Source organism: Delphinapterus leucas, chromosome 8, assembly GCF_059928025.1.
Source record: "Delphinapterus leucas isolate spDelLeu-1000000601 "Yukka" chromosome 8, BTC_Dleu_Yukka2, whole genome shotgun sequence".
Classification (NCBI taxonomy): domain Eukaryota; kingdom Metazoa; phylum Chordata; class Mammalia; order Artiodactyla; family Monodontidae; genus Delphinapterus; species Delphinapterus leucas.
Window position 1 is genome coordinate 519,097 of NC_143136.1, and position 24,494 is coordinate 543,590.

Genomic DNA, 24,494 nt, shown 5'->3' on the forward strand with positions numbered 1-24,494 from the left:
CTGAAGTTTCACAATGACTGTGTCCAGGCAGTTCCATCAGGGTCGCTGATCTCCTCGTGGATGTCTTCAGACACCAGTAAAGATGAAATGAAAACAGTTGTGGGCAGCCCCGGGCCCAGCAGGCATCAGCCGTGCCTGGGCTCTGAGCGCCAGCCTGACGTGCCAACCTCACAAGGCCTGACCAGTCTGTGTCCGAGTGGCAGCGTCCCTGTCTCTGAGCACACCCAGTGCTCGCTTTGCTGTTCCCTCTGTTAAGGTCTGAAATGCAGGTGGCCCTGCAGTGGGCGGTGGGCAGAGCCCCTGTCTGCAAAGGGGCTCAGCGCCCTTCTGTGCGTGCCAGGAGACCGGATTCCGAGCAGAAGAGGATGTGACAGTTTAAAGTGTCACAAGACAGTCTGACTAGGGCTTGGGAAAAACCCGCATGTGGCCAAGCGGGTTCCAGGTCAGCGGTGGCGCACGCTCCCCGCACTGGGCAGGGTCCCTTCTCATCCAGGTTGAATAGATGTGGCTGCCCATCCACAGGTGCTTGGCAGGTGGGGGCAGTCTAGCCCTCAAGGGAGGACAGAGGACACAAGCGCTGGGGGTGGCTGGAGCTGTGCACTCGGATGGCTGTGCTGTCAGTTCACAGCGGGTCCTGCCTGCTGATGGCACCAGGCTGGCCTCGGGCGCCTGTCCGTCTGAAGGGCCTGGCTGTGTCCACCCCGACGTGCAGCATGCACTCGAGGTCAGAACTCGAGGCCCGTGACCCAGTGACAGAAACAGTGGGAACCACTCGCAGAGTCAGACCACTTGTTCTGCAGTCCCAGGGTCACCCGCGGGTGTGGCCTGGCAACCCTCCCATCACCTGCCCTTTGATCTTTCACAGGACCAAGGCCACGTCCTAGGTGAAGAAAACGAAACGTGGGGCGGGGGTCTTGAGAGTACCGGGCCGTCAGGGAGGCTGCGTCGGCTGTGGGCCTGGGTGGGATGCCCGGAGCACGCTTGGGCGGGCCCCTGAGCGGGAGCTGGGCACCAGACGAGAGCTCTCTGTCCCAGGCCAGGAGCGGGGCCACGGAGGCCCCAGCGCAGACCCTCTCAGGGCTCGGCCGTGCAGGCGGCGGGGGCAGGCCGGAGCCCAGGGGAGGAGAGGCCAGAGCTGAGTGGGGCCCACGGGCAGCTGGATGGTGTGAAGACAGAAATGGCCCCAGAGACCACAAAATTAACGGGCCGCTGAAACTTTCTTCAGTAAGCCCAGCACGGGTTTTAAAACATCTTGCCAGGGCTTCCCTGGTGGCGCAGTGGTTGAGAGTCCGCCTGCCGATGCAGGGGACACGGGTTCGTGCCCCGGTCCGGGAAGATCCCACAGGTCGCCGAGTGGCTGGGCCCATGAACCATGGCCGCTGGGCCTGTGGGTCCGGAGCCTGTGCTCCGCAACGGGAGAGGCCACAACAGTGAGAGGCCCGCATACCGCAAAAAAAAAAAAAATCTTGCCGGGGCTGCGTGTCCTGAGGCGCCCTGACCCTCTGGCCTCCCCTAAAGAAGCCTGTTGGGCCCCGTGGCCGGCAGAATGACGGCCCCCAGAGACATCCTCGTCCTGACCCCCGGAACCTGTGAGTAGGGCGCCCACCTGGCCAAAGGAACCAGGAGGTGGGAGGCCACCCTGGATCGCCCGGGAGGCGGGAGGGGCCTGGTCAGAGGAGACGATGCCAGCTCTGCAAGGGGGGCGGGAGTTGATCCAGGGGACGCGGGGGCTCCTAGGAGCCGGAAAGGACAGGTAGCCAGTTCCCTGGGACACAGCCCTGTTGACCTCTGCCCGCCAGGGCCCTGAGAGGTAAGTGTTGTCTCGGGCCCCTGCGTGTGGAGGGCGTCACAGCTCAAGAAGCCAACGTGGCCATTTCTGGAGGCCAGGACTCAGGTTCTGAGCCATGGCGCTTCCTGCTCTCCTCTGGCCTTGGTCCCCTTGCACCCTAACTGGAGGGTGGGTGGGCAGGCGGAAGCGGTGAGCCGAGTGGGCTGGGGTCGCTCCGACTGTCCCACCAGGACTTCCCGGGCAGGGCGAGAGGCCCTTGTTCACATCCTTGGTGACCCGCTCGGGGGTGACCGGCTGAGGCACGGGGCCCCTACAGGGACGCTGCCCAGGGAGCCAACACCCACCCGGCACCGCAGTTGCTCCCTCCCCGTCTATGAAAGAAGGGCGTCTTCCCAAAATCAGGCTCCCCTGCATTTTTTTTTTTTTTTTTGCGGTACACGGGCCTCTCACTGTTGTGGCCTCTCCCGTTGCGGAGCACAGGCTCCAGACGCGCAGGCTCAGCGGCCATGGCTCACGGGCCCAGCCACTCCGTGGCATGTGGGATCTTCCCGGACCGGGGCACGATCCCATGTCCCCTGCATCGGCAGGTGGACTCTCAACCACTGCGCCACCAGGGAAGCCCCTCCCCTGCATTTTTTGCTTTCAACGCAAACCACACGAGTCAGAGAGAGTCGAGAGTCAGCGTCGCGGAACCAGGTCCAAATAGGAGGGTGCCGCTCGCTCAGGTCTGGCAACGAACGAGCTCAGCACGTCCATCCACCAAGTCCTTCCTCAGAACCCTCGTGAGCTTAGAAAACCCTTGTTCTCGTTCTTACCATGTCCAACTACAGCTCCGAAAAATTCTCCGAGAAAATCAAGACACAAACGAACCTTGTTTTCTATTGAAACTGTTATTATTTGCCATTAAGAATCGCGCACTGTACGGCTAAGAGTGAGCGCTCCTCAGTAATCCTCTCCCGACACACGCGAGACACAGCCCCCGCTGCTCAGGGTGGCCCCCACCTCCGCCGTCCGTGCCGCCAGCAGCGGCGCAGCAGAAGGAATGGAAACCTTCTCACCCAACTCGACCTGAAGGATGACGGGGGGATGAGGGGGAGAGAGAATGGGAGACGGAGGGAAGCACTCACGTTGGCAACACCTGGGGGGCCGGGATGCCCTCTGCTCGCTCGCTGGGCTGGTGGGGGCTCTGCAAGGAAGGCCCCCGGGGAGAAGGCTGCCACCTCCTGGGCTCCCAAACCCCCGCCTGCGCTCCCTGGTGAGACGAAAGCCACTGCGTGCGGCGGTGCCCGGGGCCCAGAACACAGGTTGAATGAAGGAGGCGGGTGCTGGCGTCCGTCCAGAAGGTCTCCAGCGGGCACGAGGGGCAGAGGCACAAAGCTGAGGTTTGACCCTCCGGCCCCAAACCATCCGAAGCCTCGCTGACCGGGAGGTGGAGGAAGGCCCCGGGGATGCTGGAGCGACAGGCAAGCAGCAGCTCGGGGGCCCCACGGCCTCACCTGCGGCTCTGGCGGCGCGTCTGTCCTGGTGCCACCTGCACGACGACGTCTTTGGGCCTCACCGCCCCCACCCCTTGCTCCTCTCCTCCCAATGCGAGGAGGCCCGGGCCGTGGTTCCTCAGCCCCTTCTCCCGCCGCGATGGCCCTGGAGGCCGCGTCTTCGGAGCCTGGCTCAGGACACGCCCAACAGAAGCCATGTCCGTCACGAAACTTCAAACAGGACTTTAATTCCAAAGCGAACCCGGGCCTGGAGCCCAGGAGGAAGCGGGGCCGGGCAGGGCTGGCAGTGTGGCGGGAGAGCCCCTCATGGGTGCCTGGCGCTTGGGTCTCCAGCGGCGCGGGCCTCTGTGTGGGCGGCAGGCGGGCGGGCGGCGGCGGGCGGGATGAGATGCGGCGGCCGAGCGCCCCTGCGGGGCCAGTGAGACCGTCCCCCAACTGCAGAATCCTCAAAGGGACAAGATTTCAAAGTCTTCATCTTCTGAGTCAAAGAATCTTTCCAGTCGCTCTACGTCAGAAGAATCTAGAAGGAACACGACAAAACCTCACCAGGTGCCAGGCGTGGCTCAGCCTGGGGTGCGGGCCGAGGAGCAAGGGCCCGTGTGAGCACACCCGCCCCACGAAGGAGCGGTCCTGCCGAGCGCCGGACCGGCCAGGGCGGCCAGGGCGCGGAGGGAGGTCGGAGGGTGCCCGGACCACCCGGCTGAGGCTCCCTCCTCCCGGGCGGGGTGTCCGAGCAGGTAGGAGAGGGGTTCTTGCCCTGTGAGCACAGGGACAAGGGCCTGGGCGGGTGAGGGCATGTGCAGCTGGGGGCAGACACGCCCCTCACCAGAGCCCAGAGGGAAGCAACGGGGGCCAGGAGGGCAAGGGTCCCATCCCAGGAGGGGTGCCCACCCCCTGCACCAGCCAGGTGTGGTGGGGCATCTGTCCTGAGTCTGGCGCTGGCACCCCGACCCCCGCGGTTCCCGTGAGATGTGGTCTGTAGTCCTCCCCAAGGCAGTCCCTATGTGCTCAGGGCCCCCCGGTGGGTCCCCTTTCCCCACGTGCCACGTACTTGATGCACTCTGGGGGAGGCGCCCCCAAGCCCAGAGCCACCGGGCAGTGGGGACGGAGCCACCTATGCCACATCAGCCAGGAAGCCTGGCCTGGTCCGGCTCTCACGACCAGGGGCCACGGGAGGAGCGCGGGAGGGCCCGGGCGGGCTGCGGGTGTGCTGCCCCAAGCGGGTGGGAGGAGGGAGGGCAGCACCAGCAGCGTCCCTGGTCCCACTCACGAGGGGCTGCCGAGGGGCCGCACAGCGTGAAAGGTCAAAGGCAACTGGGACGGGACCTGGGGAGGTGGAGGGCAGGGCAGAAGCATCACGCAGGCAGCAACCCCAGCCTCAAGACAGGGGACGCCCCCGTCCCCACCTGAGACGAGGCCCTGGGGCATCCGGACTCACCTAAGGACAAGTTCAGGACGTCAGGACAGGCCAAGTGGGAAGGCTGCCGCTCCACCAGCTCAAACATTGGCAGCGCGCCTCCAAGGAGGGACAGCTGTCAGCAGGACACAGCGCGTCAGGGGCCCCGTGGGCGGAGGGAGGCGCCGTGCGCAGGCAGGAAGCCCGCCACCCCTCACCACCCAGACTCGGGACTGGAAATCCCAGTGAGCCTCCAGCAGAGTCTGGCCCCCGCGCTTTGATCACAGCAAGGACGCACCTGGCGTCCAAAGACCAGGCAAGGCGCGCAAGACGCGGTGCAGCCGAGCACCAGCGAAGCAGGGGAGGAAGGACCCTCAGACCCGCACGGGGGCGGGGCCCCACCAACCTTTTTCACTTGCTGGCACCAGTCGTTAAAGTCGTCCTCGGTCCCACAGAAAAACCCCTGAAACCAAAGCCAGCAGTAAGCGGAAAGTGGCACACACGTCAAACCCGCTGGCCCCCGTGCGCGTCCTGGACGTGGTGGCCACCGCACACCTGGCCCCCTTCGCCTCTCCAGCCCCTACGCCCCTCTGCGGGCTGCGTCCATGGCTCCACCCTCGCCCTCTGCCTGGACTGACCGGGGAGTGAGCCGGTCACAATGACAAGTCAGGGCAAAGCAGAGAGCTCGCCCCTCCCCGTGCCCCTGGGGCTGGGCCGCGGGCCTTAGTGGCCCACAGCATGCGGCACAACGGGAATAAGCGGACCCCTCCCGAGGGGACACCAGACGTGTGGACCCCGTCCCCCTGGAGCTACCGTCTGCAGGGCTCCAGGGTTGGGATGAGCTACTGGGAATGCTCAACCTGCCACGTGGAGAAAAAGAAGCCGGGGAACCAGAGAGGCACTCGGGGCTCTTCTCAGGGCCCTGGTGTGAGAACACGCGGGATGTGGCTGGAAGACGGAGGCCTGTTTCCCCGGAGCAGCCATCCTCCGCGGACACGTGAGCCAGGATGCGCGCTCCCACCTGACCTGATGTTCACGAGCTCACAGCGGGGGGGGGGGGCCCTCCTGTGACAGCGGAGCCCCCACGCGCCAGCCTGCCGCCACCGACCTCAGGGCGCGACCGAGACCCATGGGCAGTGCGTCTGGGGTCGTCCCTTCTCAGGGCCGAGTGCCTCGTCGTGTCCACAACTCAGTTAATCACTCCCCTAGGGGTGTTATGATTCCTATAGGTGTTTTTGGCCTCCTTCAAACCTATTTTGAGAACAACCAACAATTCCAGCCGTGTAATCAGAAGAGAGCAAGCGAGGAGGTTCATTCCTAGGGACCGCCGTGCAGACTGGGCTACTCTAAAGAGTGAAGACAGACCAAGAAGCCCCGCAGGGGTGCTGCAGGGCAGCGACGCGGGACACTCTCGCGCGCACACGCCTGCCTGGGCTGCACCTGAGGCTGCCATCAGCCCTTCGTGCTCCTTTGAGTTCTAAGCCACGTGAGCATAATACGTATTCCAAAACGCTGAGATTACAGAAACGGGGATGCTTTCCTTCTCATCCTAAAGCAGCAGCAGGACTGGGCACAAATGCCTCGGGACACCCGGGCACAAGCGCGCGCAGCTGGCGACAGCGGGACCAAGTGGGGGACGCACCACGGCGATGGACGGGTCGAGCTCTGCGATGCTCATCCTGCTGGGCGGGTGCTGGCAGTGGAAGCTCTCGTCCGGGATCGGGCAGTGCTCAGCGGCCTGCAGGGCTGGCTGTGTGGTGTGAGGGTCCAGGTAGATGAGTTCCTCACCTGGGCGGGCAGCAGGCAGGTCAGCGGGAGGCGGACAGAGCTGCCTCACCACAGCCACCAGCGCCACGCGGCTGGACGGGAAAAGGGCACACGTCGCACCGGCCAGGTGGGGGCACACTGCCTGTCAAGTGGGGGGGGGGGCTGCCCGAGAGACCACGCCCCTTCCTCCGACATCACTGCAGACCCCACTCACCCACGTAGCCGATGAAGTAGCGGGCACTGTTGGGCTTCCCTCCGATCACGCCCAGGGACTGGGGCATCATGAAGCAGTGCTGCGGGGCGGAAGACAGGCCGGGCCACTGAGTGAGGGGCTTCCCGCTCCCCCTGCAGCGCCAGGCGCGGACAACCGCAGACGAAGACCAGACCCACAGGGTGCGGGTTCCGGACGCCGAGGCTGCAGGTCCTCAGGAAAGCCCCGGGCAGCCGGAAGGGACAAGGGGAGGCTGGGGAGGCGCAGACAGGGTTGGCCCAGCCTGCACACACGCCGGGCGGACAGGCACGGGGAGTGGCCGGCGCACCGCGGGGGCGGGGGGCGGAGATGGAGACGGGAGGCCAGCAGCTCCACGTCAGCAAGAGGGGCAAGGGCTGCGGGAGGTGGCAGCAGGGACGAGTGAGCTGGTGGGGGCCGGGGGCCCACAGGGCGGTCAGAGGGCTGGACCGGGCAAGACAGCGACAGCTGGTGCTTTCGGGAGGACGCGGGGCCTCAGCCCCCCAGTGGGCAGGGAGGACAGGCGGGAGGGCACCGGCCAGCACAGACCCACCTTCAGGGTCTCCGCGTAGGCCGCATTGATGTCCGTGAGCCCCAGGCGCAGCGGGACCAGCAGCACCAGCGGTCTCCATGGCGACGGCCTGCTGGCGACCTCGGGCCCAGCCGGGAGCCCGTTACAGCGCGGCTCGGAACCTGCAGGAAGCGCTGCGGCCCCGGCACAAGGCAGGCTGCTCCCGCACAACCTTCCTGAAAAAGGGACACATGCTTTTATGGGCTAAACGAAGTAGGCAGAAGTTCACCCAAGAGAAACAGTTACAGGATTTACACTGTTAACAGGCAACAAGTATAAAAAAGTCAAGTACTTGAAGTACACCTCGAACTTGGAAAATAAAGTATAACACTAACCCTGCTGCCCAGAGGAAAAAAAATAAATTTGCACATTTTCTATGCGTTTAGCTTAAATTTTTTATTGTGAAATAAAGCATACACACAAAATAACGCAAGAAAACATTTACATGCATCCTAGAAGCAATAATAAAACAAGCACCACAGAGCCACCAGCCTGGTGGACGCAGCACTGACCCAGGGCCCCTCTGGTCCCCCCTCAGCAAGGACAGCATCGAGCGATAACTTTTCTCCTTCCTTATTCTTCTGTCTAAACACACTGGGTAATCCTTCAATAATCGGATTAACTACGGGGTTCAGTGGTAGGAGAGAGCCACTCCAGTACCTCAAGCATACCAGGCACCCCGTCCGTGGATCCTAAACACCTTTCCCCACTAAAAGGAACCAGGGGGAAAATGGCTGATTCCAGGGATGGGGCAGGGAATGTACCAGGTGAGCCTGAGTCTAGTTAATGCCAGAAAGAGAACACTGAACAACAAAAACGACAGGACTCTGTCAAAGAAGCAGCCGAATTTGGGACAAGGAGTAAGTAATGACCATAAGGGATAACACCTTGAATTAAAAACAGAATCCACGAAGCTGCTGGCTCTAAAAACAGGTCTTCCAAATGTAAATAAGGCGAGGGCAGAGGGGAGAACAGAGGGCTCTTCCCAAGAAGAGCGCCAGCAGATAAACTGGAAGGGGTGCACGCACTAGAGAGACCACCGTTTCAGACCCGACGTAGTAAATCCTCAGTGCGTGTAACGTATCCCTTCCAGATCACTCGCGAGCCGCTAGGCACCAGGGGCGCATCCTAAACAGGTGACTGAGGCAGCGCTACTGACAGGGAGCAAGCCGTTTCTGGGTCGCTCTACCGTGGACACCGCCACCAGGCACGCTCCTGGTCAACAGGCCCAATCCAAACCTAAACGGGCCTGTGTCAAGAAGGCTCCATAAACTCCAGAAGGCCCAGGCACATACATCTCCTCCATCGGGCTGCTCCTGAGGTGTGTCCTTAAACACACCTGTGGCCTAGTGAGTGACGTGCTCCTGAATCTCCCAGCCGCTCCAGCAAAGTAACAGAGCCAAGGAGACGGTCGTGGGAACCTCCAACCCATAGCCAGTCTGTCGGAAGCACAGGTGACCACCTGCACTGGCCACTGGGGTCTTAAGTTGGGGGCGGGGGGGCAGTCTGTGGGTCTGATGCCACCTCCAGGTGTGCAGACAGGGCCAGAACTGAGCTGAACTGCAGGATGTCTATTCATCTTCACTTTTTATGATCTGGTCACCAGTATTAAAGGTACGTGTTTTCTCCTGAGTTCAGTACACATCAGATTCTGATATGTAGTCTGTAAACTTGACTCTTTTTGACCCAAAAGCTAAAACAGAAGTTTGACATTTCTAGGTAGTAAGAGTTTGTCCTTTTTTCTATCTACTCTGCATTAGTTTATATAAATGTCCCATGGACATTTTTGAAAAGATATGTTCTGCTACCAGAATCTAGGATTTGACACATGTTCCACTAAACTCTCTTACTGTATTATTCATATCCTTGTAACTTTATTTTTATATATTCGATCTGCCATACTGTCTCTCTTAATTTACTATAAGTTTTGCTTCGCTGATCCTGAGGCTCTTTTGTGATGAGAACATTTTCCTTGCTGACCAGATGGTCACCACTAGCGCGGCCCCTCTGGTGCCTCTGGAACAAGCGCAGGGAAGCAGGGCTGTCGTTGCTGAGCTCGGGGCTCACTGCATCCTCGCGTGGCCTGTCCCATACAAACGCCCTGTTAGTAAGGGGTGGGTTTCTGGCTGCACCAGGCCCCCATTTGTAGTTTTCTAGCCCCATTAGCATTGTCAACATGTCTAAATCCTCTGCTTTCCATCAGTAGACCTCATGAACCCAGGTACTCCTCAGAATTCTAAACACTTCCAGTAGCGCCTGGCATGGCCGGAAGACAAGATGGCCAGGGCCAGTCTGAATCGCCTTCTTCGTGGCGCATCAGGGCACACAGGGCCTTGCAGTCGAACCCAGCACACAGGCGTCAATTATTTGTAACGAAGACACAGAAGCAGCCTGGGCACCAAGTGGCCTTCCGCTCAGCCTGGCCGGCACCGCCCTCAAGGGCCCACGGGCCAGGCAGGGAAGCGAGCTGCCCTGGTCCCGTCCGCCACGACACCGCGCTCTGGCTCACTTACTGATGTCCTCCATCACCACCGTGTTGTCCATCGCTACGTGAACGGCCAGGGCGCTCCACGTGTCGAAGACGGCGAGCTTCCTACCAGAGAGGGCAGAACACACTGATGAGCCTTCACAGCTCGAAGACCTGTGGCCTCTGCGGGCCGCTTCTTCTTGCCCGGGCCCCATGCTTGCCACACCCAGCCGCCACCGTGCAGGGCAGGTCCTGTGCAGGAGCCTGCCGGGGTGCCACTTCCCGATCAGGCTGGACACGGGCAACAACCAGAATGTGAGCCCAGGTCTCGGACGCTGCCTGAGGCAGGCCCAGCCCTGTCGTATCCCCCAAGGCCCCTGAGCCAACAGCCGGCTTGAGTTCTCACAGAGAACCTGCGGGTGACAGAGAGCCCAGCAGGGAGTCACCGTGCTGGGTGGGTCACTGTGGCCGAGGAATATACGGTTCTGAAAGAAGAGTAGATTCCGCGACCGAAGGCACGACGGGAGGGCCTCTGAGCTCACCTTAGGGGCTGTGCAGGGGCTCCCCAGGTGAGAGCGCACCCAGCGCACCTGCGGACACGGGTGGAGGGCGGAGGCCCCTGGTCTCCTGGTGGGAAGGCCAGAGCGGATGCCACGTGCAGGGCTCCACTGGCTATCTCCCTCCCCGCCCTCCCGGGCTCACCGAGGGCCAGGTGGGCCCCCGTGCTGAGAGACACGGACACACAGGAAACCAAGTCCCAGGAGAGGCTGGCGCTCCAGGGGAGCTAAGTGCCTGGGGAAAGCACAGAGCAGGGGCAGAGGGGAGGGCGCTCCTCTGACGCAGGTGCAGGGAGGCCTGGGTGGGAGAGGCCTCGGCGCAGAGGCCCGGGGAGCAACGTGGCAGGCCTTGGGGGGCGCTCCAGGCGAAGGGCACAGCACTGTAGGGGGAGGACAGGGCCGGCACACTGGCCTGTGCCTGCCGCCCTCCCGGGAGCAGCGGGAAACCCCAGGACAGCTGAGAGGAGAGGAACAGATGGCCAGCGTGTTTCTTGAGTATGTGACTCTGCTGCAGTTTGGAGAGAGACGCCAGGATGGTAGAGAGAAGGCGGCGAGGGGGGGCCGGGGGCAGGGGCGGGGGGGCAGAGAGCACTGCTCAGAGCTTGGGCACACGCGGGTGGGCTGTGCTGAAGGGAAGAGGGGTCTGGCGTGACCCCAGCTTTTGGCCTGAGCCCCTGGAAGGGTGGTGCTGCGTTCCTGTAGGAGCAGTGGGCTGCGCTGGAGCAGAGGGCAGGGCCAGCTCTGGGTCTGGGCTATTAGGTCAACATGCCCCTTGGGCATCTGAGGGGCACTGCCGAATAAGCGTCTGGTTGTGAGTCTGGAGTTGGGACAAATCAGGAGCTGCGCGTGCGCAAACAGGAGCTGAAAAGCCGCGACCAAAGGCGCGAGACAAGCCCGCAGGGCTCAGCACTGCCAGCGACCAGATGGACAGAGGAGGACGGCTGAGCAGCCCAGGTTTCCAAGGAGCGCGGCAAGCACCCACACCGGGGGCTGCCTGCAGACAGCTGAGTAAGTCGGGGCTGAAACTCGGCCTTGGGACGTGATGATGGAACTGACTGTGACCTCGACCGGGCTGCTTCAGGGCAGCGGGGCTGGGCCAGGACGCTAAAGGGCAGTGGGGGCTGGAAATCCCAGGGGCTGGGCAAGGAGACACAGACACAGTGGGCTTGGGGATCAGCTGGAAGTTGGACAGGAAGCGAAGCAAGTGTCCTAGACCCCAGGAACTGACCCCAGCAGCAGGTGAGGAGGCTCACGCTGGGCCCAGGGTCAAAGGGAGGCGCCCACGGGGACTCCTGCAGCGCGGGAGCAGGCGGCAGAGGCGCGAGGCGGACGCGCGGGGAGCCAAGGCTGAAGACAGCGGTCTCAAGGCAAGGGGATGGGCGGGAGCAGAGGCAGAGGCCCAAGGCAGCCACAGGCTGCCTGCCTGAGTGCCGTCACCCCACGACCACTTCCCACTTCTCAGGCCACCAGACACCATGGCACAGGAGGGGACGCGAAACACAAGGAGCAAAGGCCCGATCCAGTGGCTGCATCTGGATGAAGGCATTCAGCCTCACTAGAAACGGAAATCCCAATTCGGGAGACCACCGGCACGGTCACCTCTGAGGACCCTCCTGAGGGTCCTGAAAAGAGGACGAGACCCCTTATTTCGTTCAGCAGCAAAGACTGAGGCAAGGCTGAGCACCCCGGACACCCGTGCCGCCCCGCAGGGAGGGCAGGAGCGTGCTCGGCACCTACTTCAGGACCTGGGCGACGGTGTTGGGCCCATACCACTGGCCGATGGACTTGCCCTCGCCGACTCCCATTTGTGCTGCAGGAAACAGAGCCGGTCAGCGGCACACGTGCCCCGCCACCCCCACACCCCTCCCTGCGCCTCACAGAGGCCGATCCCAGCACGTGTGGTGTGAGGCGCGCGTCACAGGAAGCCTGCCTTGGGCACGAGCTCCTGACTGGCACCAGGACGCGTCCTCCCAAAGGGACAGACTCCTCCTCAAGATGTCCCCTCCCCACCGACCTGCACTGGGCAGCAGGACTGGGGACATGACCCAGGCGAGCGAGTTCAGGGCTCTACCCGCACCTCCGTGTACAGGTGGAGACACGACGCTCAGAAGCTGGATTAAGACACAGGAGCGCCCGGACTGCCGGCCGGAGCCCGGGAGGACCAGCCTCCAAAGCCACCAAGTTGGTGTCCAGAGACGGGGCGCCTCACAGCACTTCACCACTGGCCCAGGGCCGTCCCCACCCTGCTGGCCTGTGCCTCACAGCACGCCAGAGCTCTCGGGGACCCGACGCCGCAGCGTCCTGAGGCATGGGCCCGGCGCGCTGCCACCCCCCACCTATCTGGTGGATGGAGTAGCAGCTGTCCTTCCTGTCCAGGAACGCGTGCAGGACGCTGAAGTAGCTGTCCGGCTGCCTCGTCCGCCGCGTCCACCTCCAGTCTACGGGAGACACAGACGAAGTTCAGTTTCACCAAAATACAGGCAAGAAGGTTTCGTTTTTCTAAGGCACTCAAGGCACTCATGGTATCCAAACCTCTCGTGAACCTTTCTAAATTTAAGAACCGAGTTCTCCGGGATTTCAAATACACAGATGCCAACACATCAAGACAAATCCATACAGAAAGGAGAGAATGGCTCAGTAGTTTAAAAATAATTTCTACAAGACAAACGTTTACCAGCATTTCTTTAAAGCCCCTTTCTCTAACCAACGAGAACCACTGGGTCGTCGCTGAAGGAAACCCCAAATCCTAAAGCGTCTCGTGGTGACCCACTCCCGCCGACCTGGCCCCACCACCCTCCTGGCTTCCTGCAGACGTGGCCGCCCCAGGCTGACTCACCTCGGCCCAGGTGCCGGCACACCAGGGCTTGGGCAAAGATCATCTGTCCACACCGCAGCATGCAGCCCCAGCCCGTGTCCGAGGTGGGGCCGGTGCCCCCTGCCGTGGAGGACAGAGAGAGAGAGGCACTCACCGTCAGACCGAGGCCAGGAGCCCACGCACGGGTCACCTCCGCGTCAGGCGACACATGCCACGTGAACCTGCTCACACCAAGGCTGCATTTGCTGGGAAGTGAAACGTCCTAACAACCCCCTCAAAATGGGCCAAGACGTGAACAAGTCACAGAGAGAAAAGAATGTCTGCAAACATGGAAAGATGCTCAGCCTCATGAGTAATGCAGAAAACGCCGTCCACCGGCCAGGGCACAGGGAGACTCTGACGCTGGGCACCGCGGTACCAGGTGTGCGTGAGACAGGCCCTAAGATGACAGGAAACAGCGCTGAGACCACGCGGGCCACCGTGGGGGGGCTGCATCCTTTGCCCGCCCCTCCAGCAGCCCCTCCCGCACACACGCGCAGGGGACAAGGCCCGCCTCCTGGGGCAGCGGCGGGATTGGGGGAGGCAGAGCCAGGTGTGCAGAAACAGCCCCAGCCACCCACCCACGCCCCACACGGTCGGCTCCACGCGGCCAAGGCCGACACAGACCACACGGCCGGGAAAGCCACCACGCTCCACCCGATGGCTTTTCCAAACACAGGGCTGCCCTCCAGCCTGCCCTGCCCCTGTGGGTTCAGACACCTATGGGTTCAGGACGCGGTAGGTCAGGTGTCTGTCCTCCTGACCACACAGTGAGCCTCACAGGCCAGGCGACCCCACCCCTGAGTCCAGGGCCAAGTAGGGGTGAAAGGAGAACTTTTGCTGGATGAACCAACATTTCCCGAGCATGTCTGACAAGCCCTGTCACTAGACACTAACCCTGGTGATAATGGCCACACCCCCTACCTTCCAGTGTTCCCAGACGTCGAGCTCTGGGGGACGGATGGAAGCACATCTAGCAGTGGGACCAATCGAGACAGGCCGCCAAGGCAGGGCCGCCTCCTGGTCCCAAACCTCGGCCTGGGGTTCTCCGACTGGCAGAGGCCAGGCGCGGAGCCAGGCCCCATCTGTCCACCTCCAGGGGTACCGCGAGGAGAATCACTTCAATGGAACATGCTTTCATATCACGTGAAACACGTCACATCCACCTTCAGCTCCCACCACAACTAGGTGTGGGAGATACTAGAAAAGGCAACGGGTACGGAGCAAGGGCATCCCAACATCCTGGACCAACAGCAAGAAGCAGGCTGTACAGCTACGACCCAGGACAACACCAGATGCACAGGCACACGAGCCCCTGGGGAGCAGCAGGCCGCAGCGTGACCATGACGTGCCACACCGCTTCCCGCCCCGTTCTGCTCTACGTTTCCAATGCCGGTCGTGACCCATTATCCAGATTTTAGGCCCCAGTAATAGAGTGTGGCTTACACTCAGAAACAGCACTGCCTCAGCAGAATCAGGGGCCCTGGGTTTGGAATCCAGCTCTGCCACCACCAGGCGCAAGACCTCAGCCGGTTTATTTAACTAGGGTTGCCTCAGGATGACACCAAGTGACAAGTACTTGACACACTGAAGTCAAAGCTAGAAACCTAAGTTTTCCTCTTGAATCACATGCACTTCATCCCACGTTGTAACAGACAGTACTCACCAATGGCCGGGAAGTTCTTCCTGTATGTAAACCAAAGTCTCGACGCCACATCGGCCAAGATCTCGTCCTTTTCTAGAGAGCGTTCGAGAGAAGAAACATGCACACACAGCCGTAAGTTTCCAGGGCACATGTTACAGAGAGACAGCAGATAACTACCACCACCAAACAGTCCTTTCTGCAGACTGAGCACGCAGAGCACAGCAGGCTCCGGCAGGGCTGGTACCTGTGAAGATGCTGTACTTTCTACCCAGGATCCAAAGAGGCTCCGAGGTTTCGGGGAAATCTTCAAACTCAGCAAATCGGAGAGTGTCGTAGGTCAGAGTAGCTATGGAAAGCAAAGACACACTCTGATGACAGTTCTATGATTTCATAAAACAATATCAGAGATAATTTATAGCATCTCCGTACAAAGAGCCCACGTGGAATTCTGTATCTCAGTGCACCAGCCACACCACTACACTGAGAAATCAAACACTCGCGACGTGGCAGCGGCCCTGCACCCACTTCCTGAGCCTCTCAAATTCAAGACAGAGTCATTGTCTGGCAGACCCAAGGATGAGAGACCAGCTGGGGGCCAGGCCCAGGGCACAGAAAGGAGGGGAAAAAAAGGCACCTGATTTAAGCCCTTAACTGGTTTAGATTTAACTCTAAAAAGACAAAAACACAAGAGCCCAAACCTTTATCTCTGTACACGAGGGCGGCCCCAGATGGCACAGAAGGTCGAGCAAGCTCTCCTGGCCGTCCCAGGGCTCCCAGGCCATCCCGACTTCTGGGTTAGGAGCCGTAATGCAGTGAGCAGCAGAGGGGCAGAGCGCTACTCCTGGGAGGGACACTGACCTCCCGAAACTAGTGCAAAGCCCTTCAAGGCCCCGGCTGCCGCGAGGCCTGGAACCTGGGGGGTGTACCCCGACTTCCTAAGGAGGTGCCGTGTGTGCAGCAGCGTCCACCTGCTGTGTGTCCAAGGCCTGAGCGCCTCCTCTGTGAGCACCCCCTTCCGTGTGGCTTCCACAGAGAAGCTCGAGAGGCCGTGTCCCTACCGCCCTGGAGCTCCGGCAGAGGACACCCTCCCTCTGCACACGGCCCCGGAGGCGACAGAGCTCAGCCACTGCCTGCGAGGTGAGGGGCACACAGTGTGTCCCGGGTACCCCATCTCCCCAGCTGCTGCCTCACCAGCTCCACAGTGCTCTCTTACCCTTCACCTGCACCCAACTCTTTGGAAAATCAAAGATATTAAATGCGTTTCCCCCACACCGGAGTTTATTTTTCAACAGCCCTACCTTTCGGTAAAAATGACATATGCTATTTATAAAAAAAAATAAAACCCCCGAAGACTACAAAATGTAAAACATCACCCTCAGCTTCGTGCCCAGCACTGACTCTCCTTCCAGAAGCCTGTATGTGTAGATCCATAAATGAAGCCACGCCGCACCTGTGGTTTCTTCTTCATCCTTTTCCACGTGGTGGTCACAGCACCCCACCCAGATGTCTCAGGGCCTCACAGTGTCCTGCTGCACGCACATCCCTGCCAGCCCACATCCCACAACCTCCCAGCTCTGGCCTTCACAGGCTGGAGGCTCCCGAGCAGGCACTTAGCCTCTTGGTGTGGAAAGCCCCTCACCCATAAGACGGAACATATAACAGGATGCCCTAGCAGCGCAGCGCTGAAGTGTCCCTGAAACCCTTCCCATGAGGGGCTCACGAGGAGGCTGGCAGACAAAAGGCTCCAAGGTCAGCTGGTGTCACTAACATCAAGGACGAAGACAAGCCATTCTACTACATCCGAAAGGATTAACTGGATGCACAGCAAATTCACAGTCACAGGGCTGGGATAGCAGCGCTCACTGAACGAACAAATCCGCTTCAACAGAAGGCCCTGTGTTCACCGCTTCAAGAATGCTCAAACTGGGACTTCCCTGGTGTCCAGTGGTTAAGAATACGCCTTCCAATACAGGGGACGCAGGTTCGATCCCTGGTCGGGGTACTGAGATGCCATATGCCGCGGGGCAACTAAGCCCGCGCACTGCAACTACTGAGCCCGCGAGCTGCAACAAAAGATTCCCCATACTGCAACTAAGACCTGACGCAGCCAAAAATAATTAATTTTTTTAAAAAAAGGGATCCTCCCCCTTGCAAAAAGAAAAAAAAAATAGAATTCTCGAACGTTGGGAACCCAGACCCAGCTCTGCCTTTTTTCTTTTCACCTGAAATCCTACAGGGTCAGAGGAGTCCTGTGCTTCCAGAGCAAGCTCTGCTGCCCAGAGGGCTGGGTGCAAGGCAGGGAACATGTCTTTCCAGACATTCTTTTCTCTCTGATGTGTCTGCTTGTCCACACCTCTCCAGACGATGTCAGCCAGGCCGCTTTGGGATCGGGGTAAATAATTTAATGTCCAAGTTTCTCTCTTCCCTTTTTTACATAAGATTACTTGTTTCTGCAGGTGATTATAAAAACCGAGTTGAGATGAGTTAAAGTTCTACCTTTTCAAGGAGCTGAAAACATCATGTGTCTCTGCTGCCCCTCGAAAGCCACCCCACATCTTCAGAAAGCACAGCCTTCTCTGACCTCGAGGCTTAAACGATACGTACACTCAAAACCCACAAAGATGACTCCAAGAAAAAAGCACGCAAACAAGACCTGATTTCAACTGACAGCACTGTGGGACTGTACCTCTCACCCTGCTAGACCGAGACCCCAGGAGACTGCAGCCTTGAACTGAGGGCAGACATGCCTTCTAAACGCTGGAGGCTCTGAGCGACAGAGGGACGCGGCACACATCAAAGGACTGTTGAGACACTCCTGAGACACCTAGCTTCCCACAGTGAGAAAACTACCACCACGAGGGAGACAAGCAGATAAGGAAGAGAAGGAAACAAGGCTCGTTCTGAAAGCCAGGTGACGACGGCCGGCCGCCCTGCAGTGGAGGGGATTTTTCACCTCCAAAGACACCACATGCAAAGCAGGCACATCTCTCAGGGTAACGAGCCAACTTTATAGGCAACAAAGCCAACTTCAGAGGGAAGGTAGTAACAGGTGTCCTACCTATTAAGTTAGAACACATCACCGAGCTTCCTGCTGTAACTAACAGAATGACGGCTGTGCAGTCTCAGCCTTTAGAGTCCTCACTGCGTGAGGCACCTGAAGGGAAAAAATGGGCAAGGTGGCAGCCGCAGGGCCCGGCAGCTCAGGTGCAGCCGGGAGGTGACAATGCAGGTGGTCCCCGAGTCCCTTGGGCCCACACCTCCCTGCTCCTCCTGATGGCAGGACCATCCGAGGCCTGCCCCCTGTTGGGTGCGGGTCACACCTGCCTCTTGAACCAGCCGCGGACACCCCGCAGGCCCTGCTCCCCTCTCCGGGCCACACGGGGCACCGGGCAGAGCATCCGGCCAGCGCGCGGGGCCAGAAGTCCGTCGCTCCCCCCGTGGGAACCCTCCGCGCCTGTTTCCTCGCTGGTAAAGCAGGAGTGGTGCTGCTTTCCTCGAGGCTCACGGGAGGAAGAAACACGTCAACACACAAGAAGAGCTCCGATCCTCACTGGGTGGCGATGGGCAGCGCACACGGGGCATCGCTGAAGCGGGTAGGAGACCTCGTCTCCAAGGCCCGCGACCACAGGGAGGTGCAACACCCGGGACGACGTCCACCGCCCGAGTGACTTTACCAGACCCGGACCCGGTAACGGAGCCCGATCGCAAGGGCAGGGCCGCCGGCCACTTCCCGGGCTGCTTCACTGTCCTCAGGCTTCCACCCCGGGAAGCAGCACAGAGACGGACCTGCGGCGGCTTCAACCAGAAGAGCGGTGAGCGGAGGGCTTCTCGTTCCCGGGCCGCTGTCAGAAAGTCCCCGCGGGCCTGCGCAGAGGACGGGACCAACCCTCCCTCCTGACACCCACCCGCGAGGCCACGGGCCGGGGCACCTGGACCGGACCCCCAGCTCCCTGACCTTCGGCTCAGCCTGTGTAACGGAGAAATGAAAGACTTTTCCGAATTCCATTCACCTCCAGTGTTCAACTTCCTAATTTGTATTAAGATTTGATTTTGGAGACAGAGAACCCACACGCTAGCTGTATGACACCCGACTCAAATCTCTAAGCCTCAGTTTCCTCACCCACGAAATGGGGAGAAGCTGCCAGCTCTGCCCAGTGGGCTGAGAGCACAGGACGGGTTCCAGCACCGTGGGCAATCCCCAGCCATGGCTCTGAGCACCTCCTGTGCCTCTTCCTCGTGTGATCTCAGACCTCATTACTTACAAGAGGAAACTAAATTACCCCTTCCCTGAACCAAACAACACTTTTGTTTTATCATCGGTATTAATTTAGCCACAAATATGTATTCATGTTTGTGCAGAACAGAAAACATTACAGAACACCAGTCCAGAAAAGACTCCAACAGAAAAACTAATACTTTTCCCTTTTAAAACTAAAGTTCGCAATCACTGAGCTTCACAGAGGCTGACCAACACGAGGAGCCCACCCCTCGAAGGTTCCTCATCGACTGTTCTCAGGCTGACCAGCTCCACTGGGGACTGAGGCCAGCAGCCTCCGCACTCCGCCCAGAGGGCTACCTCGTCTCACACCACAGCCCTGTGATAACCTCAGCACCTTCACATCCGACATCATTTCATTTGAAGTTCACACACCTCCTGAGTTAAAAGGAGCCCAACTTCCCAAAGAATGCCAGTCTCCAGATGCCCAGATAATGATTTTAATTTTTTTAAATCTTTTTTTAATTTAATTTTTTTTGTTATTAATTAATTAATTAATTTTGGGCCACGTTGGGTCTTTGTTGCTGCACACAGACTTTCTCTAGTTGCGGCGAGCTGGGGCTACTCTTCATTGCAGTACACGGGCTTCTTATTACGGTGGCTTCTCTTGTTGCAGAGGACGGGCTCTAGGCACGCGGGCTCAGCAGTTGTAGCTCAGTAGTTGTGGCGCACGGGCTTAGTTGCTCTGCGGCATGTGGGATCTTCCCGGACCAGGGCTTGAACCCGTGTCCCCTGCACTGGCAGGCGGATTCTTAACAACTGCGCCACCAGGGAAGTCCCATGATTTTAATTTGAAATAAGATGACACACAGAAGAAGCAAGACAGGCACCATCCACCTTGAGAAAGAAGCCTTTTAGAAACACCTTTCCCACCTGGTCACCTGGGTCCCAAACGCCTGATTTTCCACCTCTTCCTCCCTAGGGTGTCCCTGATCACACCCAGAAGAGGAAGTGGAAAGCCTTTTAACAGAATGGCAATTCCATTTTTAAAATGTTTCAATTTAATGTTATTAATATGATAGAAAATAGCAAACTGTGCTCCATAAATGTAACCACATGACAGTCCCAATTACATAACTCAACCAGGGAGAACGACAAAAATCATGCACCATTTTTTCTTTTAGAGCTAAGTGTAATGTACCACATTTCAAAGACATTTCCTCAAAATGCTTATGCTTCTGAGAGACTATACTCCGTAAATACATATATTATATATGCTTTATGAATAAAATTAAAACAAAGAATCTTCCTTTCCTTCAGAAAATGCTTATGTTTAAGATAACAGGTTTGCAAATAGTTTTTTCAAATCCCAAATAGTTTATATGAAAACGCTGGTGGTTCAGTTCCGAATGAAAAAAGGAAGGAAGGGAAGGAGAATGGAAGGGAAGAAAAGCTGGAACTTCAGCGGCATGAGAATACTGTACACGCCGCTTCAGTGGCCACGCTGGACAGAACGTCCACAGCGAGCCCTGCTGCCCTGCAGTGAGCTGCCCTCATCAGCCACACTTGACTCCAACACACTGCATTTCCGTTACAGACTCTGCAGCCCAGGAACGTCTACAGGACAGGGATGTGTGCGTTAACACCAATTCAAGTTCTGCTTCTTCAATGGCCAGCCACATACCAGACACAATGTAAAGTACCAGAGATGAAGCACAAGACACCGGCTCTGTCTTCAAGGAACAGACAGCGTGTTGATTTAAGTGCCAACTGGAGCGGGGTGTTTTTGGCTGCGTTGGGTCTTCGTTGCTGCGCGCGGGCCTTCTCTAGTTGTGACGAGCAGGGGTTGCTCTTCGTTGTGGTGCGCGGGCTTCTCATTGCGGTCGCATCTCTTGTTGCGGAGCACGAGCTCTAGGCATGCAGGCTCAGTAGTTGTGGCTCACGGGCTCTAGAGCGCAGGCTCAGTAGTTGTGGCACACAGGCTTCGTTGCTCCGCGGCATGTGGGATCTTCCTGGACCAGGGCTCAAACCTGTGTCCCCTGCGTTGGCAGGCGGATTCCCAACCACTGCACCACCGGAGAAGCCCCTCGAGCGTGTCTGAACGGACAGTGCTTGGGGCCTGCTTGCCACATTCAGACCTCTATGCAGCAGCCCCAGGGCCCCATCCCCAGCTCTGTCTCTCTCCTCCCACACTCAGACCCTCAGTGACCTCATCCAAAGTGGCCCCCCGCACACTTCTACCTCCAGCCCCACCCTCCTCCCTCAGCTCCAGGCCTGCAGACCCAAGGCTCTCTGGACGTCACAACATGGACATCTAGCAGGTACCTCATGGTCACCATGTACAAGACCAAACTCCTAACAGCTCCCCACCAAGCGGGATCTCCCCACGTCTCCCCACCTGAGTTTCTCAGCTCAAGCCATAACCTCACCATCTCCAGCCCCTCCCTCTCCACCCCGCCCTCGCCACGTCCCACTGGTACAGTCCCACTGTCTCAACCTGCAGAGGCAGCCAGAGGTCAACGCCCTCTCCCCACGCTGACCGAGGCCTCCAAGGGTTCGCGCGCAGCGTACTGCAACAGCCTCCTAACTGGTCTCCTGGCCTCGCTGCTGCCCGTCTGCAGGAGAGCAGCCCGAGCAAGTCGCGTTACTCCTCCTCTCAAAGTCTCCGAAGTATCTTCCGCCCGCTCGGACGCCCTCACCACGATCCAACAAGGCCTCACCTGGGCCGCATCGCTGCTCCGCCTTCAGCTCTCTCACCCCCACCCACTGTACCCTGGCCTCACTGGCCACTGGATGCTCCCGGAGCAGGACGCCTGCCCTCCCCTAGCACTGCTTCTGAGTCCTGGTCAAAAGTTACCTCTGTGGTGAGACCTTTCCGGGCCATCCTGGCGACTCCAAACCCCTCCTGTTTGACCCACATCACCCGCCCACGAGCCACACCGTGGGTGTCATGTCTAGCATGTCAGCCAGCACACGGTTTTTATCTATTTTGTTCATTTCTCTAGCCCCAGGGTCTAGAACAATGCCAGACAGAAACCCACACTCAGTAATAAGTATAGTTATTGAACGGATGACTATAAAAACAACCAGGAACTGCATAACATCTGGCAAGGAAGGCAGAATCTGTAAGGACTCCAGGGATCAGGGGAGGCTGGACCATTAATCCTCCTAAAAGGTGGTACAGCACCACAGCAGAAAGAAACTCTCCGCAACACCCTGCAAATGTCATACACGTTTTTATTAGCACCAGGAGAGGCCTTCAAACGTGAACAGCTTTTCTGCTTTGAAGCACTGATCTGTCCCATGAGGTGTCGCCATGTGGCTACTCAACTTTAACGTGATGGTTTTCACGTTTAACATAAAACGACCATCACAAAACTGTGCCTTCCACCCTAACCGAGTCTCCCAATGAATGCTCTTAGGCTCCCGAGCAGTCATAACCTAAAAGAAAGTAGATGACTAAGTAATTCTATTCCTTCCCTGACCCCGGGCCTAGTACTTTTTCTGTTTGGAACAACTTCACAATACTTCTGGTTAACATCATGTTTCGGGAGTCATGGCTACCATTCTGTCCTACTACCTTGTGACTTAAGTGACAAGATGCCACAAGTCACTGAAATATTGGCCATACAGGTCTATATTACAGTTTCCAAACTGAGACTTCACTAAATTTACACTGCAGCTACCAGGAAAAAAAAAAAAAAATGAGGCAAAAACAATGCCATCCAGAATGATAGGTGGAATTAAACCAGAAGAAAGTTTTTACAGATGTGGGGATACTTGAATACAAATCACTCCCTACAAGTTACAAAAGAACTAAAACTGCTGTGGGATGAAAAAGAGGGCCTTTCAAGGTGTAAGAATGCTTTCAAGGATACTGGACAAATATCCAAAATAGCGTGCCAGCAAAAATTAAACAATTCTCCCCCCTGGAGCAGAAACATGATGAAACAGAGCAAAACAGCACATCCACAGATGTACACATACGTACGTATACGCACACACCCTCCCACCCCAGCCCCCACACACTTTGTGTTAGAGAATTAAGACATGATGAGATGGATTCAGTCAATCTTTTCAGTCACGGAAAACGCTTAGATCACCTACTGGTTACTGAATTTGAAAAAAAAAAAATGCGTATGGTTTGAGTGGTGGAGTATGTTGCTCGCCTCCAGCCCACCCCCGTAACTTTATAAGAGTGAAAGTTTCCCCTTCGTAACTCCTAGCGAACGGACAAAAGCTTCCCCACCGCAGTGTCATGGACCGGCTCCGCCCGGCCTCCAGCACTGCTCGGCGTCCCCACCCGCCGTCCCGGACGCCGCGCTGCCCCGATCGTCCGAGCCGGCCGCGGGCCCGGGGGACCGGCCGCCGAGGCGCTGTGGGCAGCCCGGAAAAGCGCGAGACACGCAAACGGGGCTGTCAGACCCGCGCCGGCCTCCCGCGGACGCCGCCCGCGCCCCGCTCCGCCCCAGGGCCCCGCTCCGCCCCGCGCCCAGGCCGCGCCGGCGAAGCCCCGGCCCAGGCCTCGGCGCCAAGCGGCCCGGCGAGCGCCGCCCCGGTCCCCCCGCGCCCCGCCGGCCCTCACCTGCGTCCATCTTCCCTCCAGAGCCGCCGACTGAGCCCGGCGTCGCTCCGACGGTTCCGCAGAGAGACGCGACGGGCCGCCGCCGTGGCCAATCCGGACCGAACGGGTGCGGGCGCGGGCGGGGCCGGAAGTACGCGACGGAAGTGCGCCGCCGCCATCTTGGCGTACGGCGGACCCAGCGCGGAGGCCCGGGCCCGCGCGCTCGGCTCCACGGCGGCCTGCGTCGTGCTTCCGGGAATCCCAGCAGCGACCCACCGGGGCAGCGGAAGCAGGCGCGAGCGGGCAGCAGGGCACCGGGGCGGGCTCGTGAGCCCGTCGTGCCCTCAGGCCCGCCGGCGCGGCCATCTTGCCGTACGGATGCCCCCCATGCGCTATGTCGCCGCAGGGCGCTGCCGGCCCGGAGCGCCCCCGCCCACCCTAGACGCCGCGAGCCGCGGGCTGCGCCCCGCCAGGTGCCGGGTATCCAGGGCGCGCCGAGGACCGGGCCTGGCGGCCGGGCGGCGGGCGGCCGGGCGCCGCCATCTTGCCGTACGGCGGGAGCCGCGGGGCTGGCTCCCACGTCCCGCAGCCGTGTCGCCGCGCGCCCTCCCCTCGGGGCGGTCCCGCCCGGGGCTCGGCGCGGCGAGACGAGGGCCGGAGCCTGGCGGCGGCGCGGCGGCCCGAGGCCCGAGATGGTGATCTGCTGCGCGGCCGCGAACTGCTCCAACCGGCAGGGCAAGGGGGAAAAGCGCGCCGTCTCCTTCCACAGGTAACCGGGCCCCGCCCGCCGCCGCCGGCCCGCCGCCCGCGCGGCCCGCGGGCCACGCCCCCGCCCGGCCCGGCTCGGCCCGGCCCGGCCCGGCCGCGCGGGGAGACTGAGGCCGCGCGGCCCTGTCGGACGCGGGGTCGCTCAGGGCGCGGGCCCCGGGCCGGTCCCGCGAGT

At 59.5% G+C, this 24,494-nt stretch overlaps 2 protein-coding genes across 7 annotated transcripts in view; one reads left to right on the forward strand and one right to left on the reverse strand.

Moving 5' to 3' along the window:
- Positions 1-2,646: 2,646 nt before the first annotated feature.
- On the reverse strand, positions 2,647-24,304 carry ATG4B (autophagy related 4B cysteine peptidase). Of its 3 annotated transcripts, XR_004022478.2 has the most exons (14): positions 23,573-24,304; positions 15,016-15,117; positions 14,793-14,864; positions 13,109-13,207; positions 12,609-12,710; positions 12,010-12,082; positions 9,762-9,841; positions 7,231-7,424; positions 6,663-6,741; positions 6,324-6,469; positions 5,088-5,144; positions 4,724-4,817; positions 4,337-4,611; positions 2,647-3,805 (listed from the first exon to the last, which is right to left on the reverse strand). XR_004022478.2 is itself a non-coding variant. In XM_022568225.3 (13 exons), exons 1-13 carry the CDS (start codon positions 23,580-23,582, stop codon positions 3,732-3,734), a joined length of 1,182 nt encoding a protein of 393 aa, XP_022423933.1. In that variant the 5' UTR covers positions 23,583-24,298; the 3' UTR covers positions 2,650-3,731. The 3 variants fall into 3 exon arrangements, 2 of the variants coding, with proteins under 2 accessions (XP_022423933.1, XP_089772221.1); XM_022568225.3 differs by lacking the exon at positions 4,337-4,611 and having other exon boundaries at positions 2,650-3,805; positions 23,573-24,298; XM_089916095.1 differs by lacking the exons at positions 2,647-3,805; positions 4,337-4,611; positions 4,724-4,817; positions 5,088-5,144 and adding an exon at positions 5,151-5,932 and having other exon boundaries at positions 23,573-24,299.
- THAP4 (THAP domain containing 4) overlaps positions 23,720-24,494 on the forward strand; it is a 40,787-nt gene continuing 40,012 nt past the window's right edge. Inside the window, exon 1 of one of the 4 annotated variants that reach the window (XM_089916092.1) lies at positions 23,720-24,320. In XM_089916092.1, the coding sequence (XP_089772218.1) occupies positions 24,244-24,320 (77 nt within the window). In that variant the 5' untranslated portion in view covers positions 23,720-24,243. The remainder of the gene's footprint in view (positions 24,321-24,494) is intronic. The other 3 variants (XM_089916093.1, XM_089916091.1, XM_022568221.3) reach the window with 3 other exon arrangements.

Excerpts from the sequence above, each read along its gene's own strand:
- ATG4B (XM_022568225.3), bottom strand. Across the intron at positions 6,470-6,662 it reads CTACTTCATCGGCTACGTGG|GTGAGGAACTCATCTACCTG; the intron begins GTGAGTGGGGTC and ends CTGCCCGCCCAG. Across the intron at positions 4,818-5,087 it reads GGTGCCAGCAAGTGAAAAAG|CTGTCCCTCCTTGGAGGCGC; the intron begins GTTGGTGGGGCC and ends TCCTGCTGACAG.